The sequence below is a fragment of the Parasteatoda tepidariorum genome, chromosome 7 (assembly GCF_043381705.1).
Source record: "Parasteatoda tepidariorum isolate YZ-2023 chromosome 7, CAS_Ptep_4.0, whole genome shotgun sequence".
Lineage (NCBI taxonomy): Eukaryota > Metazoa > Arthropoda > Arachnida > Araneae > Theridiidae > Parasteatoda > Parasteatoda tepidariorum.
In genome coordinates this window covers 57201636-57209541 of record NC_092210.1, presented here as the reverse complement: position 1 = coordinate 57209541, position 7906 = coordinate 57201636, and the positions used below count along the sequence as shown (strand labels likewise).

The window sequence follows — 7906 nt, the reverse complement described above, 5'->3', positions numbered from 1 at the left end:
TAAAATCTGCTTTATCTAAATATTTTCAAATTTTAAAATAGTTAATAAAAAAACACAGTTAAAAAGGTGAAAACTATTGTCTTTTTAATGGTTTGTATGTTAGTGGTTCTTTTTAGTGTTGTTCGGTGGATTGTCCGTAACTGATGACGTATTCAAACCTTCCACGCATCATAACTATGCATTTAAGTTAGTATTTTAATTATAGTTATCTTCAATGTGATGAGAATTAAAGGTTATTAAATTATTTCGTAATAACGTAAATTAAATATTGTCATTAATTATTTATATTAAAATTTTGTTTTTAATTTTAGCTTCGCATAAAAAACGTGTTTTCTGCATATTCGCTCAGAGAAACTAAGGTAGCAATAGTTTGGTAAATTGAAATCGTGCGTTACATAATGAATCTTGGATCTGAAGACTATCTTGATTTGGAACTACCTCCATGTATTCAATGGAGTGCTGCTGAAGTCGCATCATGGATTGAAAATTTAGGATTTCCACAATACAAAGTAGTATATATTTCTCATTGTGTTTACAAAGCATGTATTTTTCACAAGTATTTCCTTTAGTTCAACTTTCAATTAAAGAAATTATTTACCATTACAGTAAAGTAATAGATAAATATTATTTGTTCTCATATCAGTTTCGTGACAGCTGAACTTTGAAATGTTCACAGAAAAAAAATGCATTTCTTAATTTATTGTAATACGGAAATAATTTATTTTAGTAAAAGTCTAAAAATTTTTAGTATTTCGCCATATTGTTATTGATGCTAGTGTAATAAATTGTGGTAGTAGGTGCAACTGGTATGTTAATTGATATCAAATACTGTGGTAATTGGTTTTTTATGCCCCCTTTTAACAAATAAGTATCCAACTTTCTTTTTTTTTTACCATAGCACACTTTATTGTTAATTGAGGACTGAAAGTGATAATTATTTCTCTGCTTGGTACCAGACGAAATGGCGAAAACCGCCAGACTTTGTCCTTAATGCATTACTAAGTCATTCATTTAACAGTAGTAGATTTTTATTTAAAATTTTTACTTTTTATTAAAATGAACTCTTCAAAGATTTTTAATAATAGTTTCAAGGTAATTAACTAAGTTTTATTGTAATATAACTTAACTATTTTTCTTCGATTTTTGTTGCTTATTCTACCGGGTCTGACAAGATTTATCAGATAGACTTTCAAAAGTTTTGCACTGGAATCGAGTTGGTGATGATATCTAATAATAATCCCAAGCAATCTAAGAAGTGCTAGGTAAAAGCTTGATGGCTACGCACTTGATACAAGTTTTAAAAGTCTACTTGTTTCCATGGAACGAGAGTTGATGGCAGTCTGAGGCATACTGCAAGATAACTCCTCCCCCTCTGCATAAACCTAAGTAATCCTGCCATAACTTATTTGAACTTCGATAATTTGAAAAAAATATATTTCAACTTTTGAAACTTAATGGTTTCCTATGAATTTAATTGAACTCAGTTTTCGATACATTCAATTTTAAATTCATTACATCGGCGAAAGAGAATTTGCCATGAACGGTGTTGCGTCTTCTTAATATGTACTTTAAAAACTTGGTGACTATATTGACGCTGAGATTTACGCCCGGTGCCCACAAAAATCATAGAGTATGAAAGTGAAAAACGCACAAATACTTGTAGAATCACCAAAAAACTTAAATACAGTTCGATATTAGTGATATTTAAATAGTGCTATACTATGTTTATGGTTTTATGACAACTAAATCGTAAATATTATTGCAGAGTGTAGTTTATTTTGCGACTTTTCTATTTATTTCTGTTAAACTAGACAACAAAAAACTACAAAATTTATACTAAAATTTGAATACATTATAATTATCTCGTGAATAGATTCTTATACTACCTCGTTATATATTGAAAGGTCAATTTGCAATTAGGATAAAATTATCTATTTTTAGGAATGCTTTGAAAGCAATTTTATTACTGGTCGAAAATTAATTCTAATCGAAGCTTCACACTTACCGAAAATGGGAGTGACAGATTTTGAAGACATTAAGGTCAGTACATCATAAATTACTGTGTTATATATGACTTTATTTGAAAATTAATCCATATTTATAACAGTTTACTGCACCCCAAAGGAGTAGGAAGAATAATAAACAATTATCGGTGCATTTCCATTTCGCCGGTGCAGTGCAGTCACTAGGCGCAAGTAAATTCAACTGTTTTGTTTTCCCTGGGTAGGTGACTATTTATTTAAAAAAATAAATAAATAAACAACTGAATTTACTTGCACCAGCGAAATAGAAAAGTACCCAATTAACAATAAACTTCATAGAGCCGCGATGGCTCAGGGGTCAGAGCTTTCGCCTTCCAATGAGGTGAACCAGGTTCGAATCCCAGCAATGGTTGGTCGATACGAATTCCGCATCCGGCTAGCACCAACCACAGTGCTGACGTGAAATATCCTCAAGGTCCGGTTTCTTAGGACAAGCGCCTTATCTGGGCGTCAGCGGGACGTCAACGTCCCGCTGACGCCAACAAAATACTGGTTTGTTAGCTCAAGGCCTGGTTTCTTAGAACTAGCACCTCATCTGGGCGTCAGCGGAAAGTTGAGGTAGAGCTGATACCAAAAAAATACTTTTTTGTTAGCTCAGCGTGAGCAGTCGGTCCAACGCAGACATTATCTCTCATTGCGCATGCGTTAATAACGTAAACAAATATTTATTTTGAATTTGTATTGATTTTGTTATTGTCGACCAGTGTTTTAGAGAACAAATAATGACTTTGTCCAAGAAAAAACACATTATAGCTGAGCTAATTGAAGAGTGCTATGTTTAATGAAGAAGCTATGTATAATGTCAAAATCAAAATCTTGACTGATTTCAATGTGCTGTTGGATGTTGTCCGCCATTGCTTCTGTGGTTTACGTCACGTTGTAATCCAACTGCAGTTGAGTTTGACGGCAGTTGTAGTTCAAGATGAGCGTTCGATAACGTATACTATCAAACTCACAAATGGACCAATCAGAGGTTAGCGCTGATTTCCAGCTGACGGCGTCTTGTCCTAAGAAACCACGCCTTCAGTGGTAGACGAATCATGGGTTTGATTTCCCTTGGCGTCAGGCTAACCATGGGAGGTTCTCGTGTTCTTTCACTCCATGTAACGCAAATGCGAGTTAGTTCCATCAAAAAGTAGTCCAGAAAGGCACATTTTTCCCAATACTTCCCTTGTCTTCTGGGTTGGGCTCAAAAATACAAGGTTACGGAGTTAAACATTAGTAGTCGTAAACACAAAAATTGGGTCGGATGTTCAGCGACAGTTATAAAATTAACTTCATAAATTAGTTTATCAGGCAATATGTTTTATCCCGTTGTTCAGGGATAGAATTTTCAGGAGAAAAAATATTTAGATTTTTAAATATAGAAATTTGAAAATAATTTTCTCATTTCAAATCCTGTACGCCGACTGCCATCCTACAAATTACCAGATGTATAAATTATATTTACTCACAAATTGGATGTCCACAGATTCACCCTTCACTAATTCATTTTTTTTCTTCTTTTCTTTCTACTCTTTCCTTTGTTCACTCAAAATATCAAGAATCATTTAAAATAACATGGCATAAAGGCGCTATTCATAAAAAATATTAAAAGACGATTGCTAAAATTCATATCCTGCAACTAGCATATAAACTATAAAAAAATTACGTAAAAAACGATTTGAACAATAATGATGAAATGATTTGGATAATAAGGGGGAAAAGATTTGAGCAACTGTAAAGAAAGTCCAGCCTCCAGTACTCGATCTGCGATTCGAATTTCATTTAAACACAAGGCATTTCTAAAATTGCTATCTTTAATTTATTTTTGTAATCCTTATCGGAAATGATGTGGGAAAAAATACACATCGTAGATCACAAATTAAAACATTAGCTAGAAGAGGAAAAAAAGAATTATCACACCCTGACGAATCATTGACAAGGGAGGCCAGATTAAAAATATATAAACCTGTTTGGTAGCCAGAAGAAACTGAGGAGAGGAGAGAGATGATCATTAGATAGAAGCACTTTAAAATTTCATACAGCAATCAATTTATATTCTGCCACGATTAATAGTAAATTAACATATTTGATAGCGTTTTCTTGTGCGTAAATATTATTGAACTTTAATATGCGTACTACTTTTACTTTAATCTTGACGAGGATTTTAAAATTATATGCTAAGTTCGGTGATTGTAAAATTATTAATAATGCAAAAGAGCGTCCAAAAAGTATGGAAACGGTTTAACATCCGATAAGTGAGCTCTGGGTCAAATATTTAAAGTATTTGCATAAGACCTATAATGCTACCAAACTCGACCCCCAAAACTATCAACCCGGGTGTGGTGTGTGGAAAACTTCAAAATCTTAAACCGAGCTTTTTATTGCAGATTTGAATCCTCCAGAAAAAAATATACTCATATTCAACCTTCGGGGTTTTGAGTTTTTGTTCGCCGTTGTCTCTGTAATTTACAAAAATTAAAACGATGTACATACAAATTGCTTGAAGTAAAGATATTTCAAGAAAAACGAATTAGATTGAAACAAAAAATTATGGGAGAATCTGATATTTTGAAGACCTTTTTAATGGTGCCAAACTTGGCCCTTCAATTCCTGAAAGCGAAGCAGAGGGGGGGGGGTCGAATTTCTAGTACAATAATTATTTTCATTTGCTAAAATGTAATAGATTGGTTTGGGGATCAAACTCGGTGTCATTAAACATATTTTTTCAATAAATGAAGCATATCGTTTTTATTTCTTTGTTTTTTACAAGGATTTCTCGAAATATGTCTTCTTTTTAAACAATTTGTACTCCATTGTTTTTGTCGATCACAGTTCTGAGCAACTGCCAACGCCATCTAGTGTATGTTTTTATAGAATGTTGAGAAAGAACAATTCAGTTCTTTGTTAGAACTTTAACGAGCCTGTAGTGTGAACTGCTGCGTCGAATGGAATAAAGATGTGTGAGCTCTGTTTCCTACCACGTATTGCGAAAAATAAATAATGTTTATAGAGTTTTTTTGAGTCCATGTGATTAGTAAAATAAAATATAAACATGAACTATCGGCACGTGCTGCGAGAAAAAAATACAATCACAGTGCCATTAGTAAGCCGAAATCTCCGGTTAGACATATTGGAGAATTTTTTCAAAAAAATTTAAATTTGCCAACAACAAAAAAATGGGAGTTTTAAAGTTGCCCCTCAAGAGGTGAGGCTTAGGTGACGAATTTGGTATCATCGAATTTCTTGATTGAAATTGAAAATATTTCCCAACTATATTTCCCTCACATCGAATTTTGAAAATATTTCACAACTATACATTAATATCTTTGATATCATGCGATTGATATTTGACAGTTTCGATACTTTTTAAATGCCTTTCAACGTATAAGTAGACAATTTCGAAACAGGCTCAAAAATTGAAATGAAGAATTTTTAGATCCTTGAGGTTAACGAGCGAATGAGAATAGGGGCGGAGTCAAGTAGTAATATTTAAAGTAATTTTCAAATATTGGACAACGAAAAATTCCGAAAATATTTATTAAAATAGTAGTAATTAGGATGAATTTTATGAAACAAAAGATATAAATCCTTTAAGCTTATTTTATGAAAATTGTTTAAAGATGCGAGTTGACAAAGAAAAAAGAAATTTAGCCTAGCTCACTTACTGTATAAATTTTGGACATTTTATTGTAACCCTTCATCATCATTTCTGCTTTTTATTTGTGAAGTCCAGATTTCTATCTAAACATTTATAAAATATTTAAAAAAAATATTTATAGATTTGAAAACTACAGAAAATGTCATCACAGTTTGATACGTCACTCAAAAATATTCGAAAATTAGTTTTACGAATTTATGTATTTAAACTTTTTTTTCAGCTGCAAATGTCTCGTGGGAAAAAGATAAAGGAATAATTATCATTGCCTATTATTGTTATATGCATTGCGTCGCATGTGTTGGGGGGCAGCATTAGAGTGAATGAATATGTGTCAATTAGGGAGAAATTTTATTTTCTTGCGGTTTAAAATTTACTAGCTATTTTTGTCCCATTTCAGTTTTTATGATTTTTAGATATAAAAACTATACAACCAAATTTCTACATTTTTTAAAATAACTGATAATGATACAGATAATAAATACCTGAAGAATACAGCCTTCTCTATAAAAAAAATGAGGCTTCCAACGAATCGAAATAAATGAATATAAAAAATTAATATAAAGCTAAGAATACAGATTTATATTTGACTATTATTTCTTAAAACCGTTGCATTCTAATGAAGTTAATTCAATATATATTATTTTCAATTTTAAAAAGTTGCCAAATTTTGAGGCAAAAAGCATAGTTTCGTAGAGTTATTAGAGAATGATATAAACAGGTGGTTACAGTTCCTTTACAAATCTGTAAGAGATTTTTGAAAACAGAAAAAATTTCCAACAAAATATATATCTTTTCACCCATCCTACCCACCATAGTTCACTAAATATAATTGTACTTTAAAATAATATGTATGTTTTAACTTATTACTTTATTAGAGTATAACAGCAGCCATCAGAAAATTACTGAATACCAGATATATTGGATATTTTCGAAACCTGTCTATGACACCAAGAGAACCTTGGGCATTGTTCTTGGAAAAACACAGCAGAACTGGTGAGAAAGTAGCTAATCTTAAATATTCAAATTTCTTGAAAAATACTGGACTGAAGCACAATGAAGGTTGATACATTTTGTTTTTCTATCTTATATTGTAGTCTTTTAGAAGAAAAATGTTATAAAATACGGATTCAGTATTTGCATACTAAAATAAAAAATAAGTATCCATAATTAATGGGGTTTCAAATGCATTTGCATGAAATATTTACAGGGTGTTCTCTAATCACAACGTTTAATATTTATTTTAAGAAAACTTTGTTAAATTGAAGAAAAAAAGCATACAATAGAGATACCAAATTAATAAAATGAAAAAAAAAAACTTTTTAAATCTTACGAATCTCTATTAATAAGGATGTATAATTAAAAACGATCTGTTTGCAAGATGAAACTTAAACTTCTAGTAATGTCTTGAAATCTCCGTTGTTTTCTCAAGCAATCAAACATGTTTTGGTATATTTAATTTCACCCTTCATTTCAATAGTGACTTAAATTAGTTTTGATATTGTTTAAATCTTATCCATGCTTTAATATTAATTACTAAACGACCCTTAATGTATGTATATTTTTTAATTCAATTTTGACAAGTACTTTTAAATTAAATATTGTTAGAACAGCAGCACAGCAAGAACTTCTACTAGAAGGTAATTCTATATTTTTTTTGATCTTGCTCTTAATTTTCCAAAGAAAAGCGTCGCATCAAGGACACTCATGCTGTTCATTCTCAGAAGATGTAATACTCAACTTATTTCTTTCAATAACATCCTCAACTTTATAAATTTTACACAGTTCGAAGTTATAAATCTTTGGCTATGTGTTATCATTCAAAACATTGCCAAAAATAGTTCTAAGAATTTCACCCCAAGGGTTTTCACTTCTATATTGTTAAGCTCTAAGTATTTGGTGCAAAAATATATATTAAGAAGCTGATTATGGAACACTCAGTATATTCTAGAGTTTTCACTGATTAAAAAACATTGACTAGTCAGGGGTCTGTTTTGAAGAAATTTGGGTCCATTAACGGACCCTTCACAAAATATCTTTTCATAAAAACGGACCCTTCACAAAATATTTTAACTTAAAAACGGACCCTTCACAAAATAGTTTATCCTTTAATCGGACCCTTCACAGATTTGTTTATCTTCGTTATTGTTTTGTTAATCGAATAAATTCTTCCCAGGAAAGGGGGAGAGATAGACAGTTTATTTTTTAAAATTTAATTTTTTAA

The 7906-nt window shown here is 31.2% G+C and overlaps 1 protein-coding gene across 1 annotated transcript; it reads left to right on the top strand.

Moving 5' to 3' along the window:
* The first annotated feature begins 327 nt into the window (after positions 1–327).
* Positions 328–6827, top strand: LOC139425962 (sterile alpha motif domain-containing protein 15-like). The gene is made up of 3 exons (XM_071182966.1): positions 328–509; positions 1942–2040; positions 6561–6827. Exons 1-3 carry the CDS (start codon positions 399–401, stop codon positions 6747–6749), a joined length of 399 nt encoding a protein of 132 aa, XP_071039067.1. The 5' UTR covers positions 328–398; the 3' UTR covers positions 6750–6827.
* The last annotated feature ends 1079 nt before the right edge of the window (positions 6828–7906 follow it).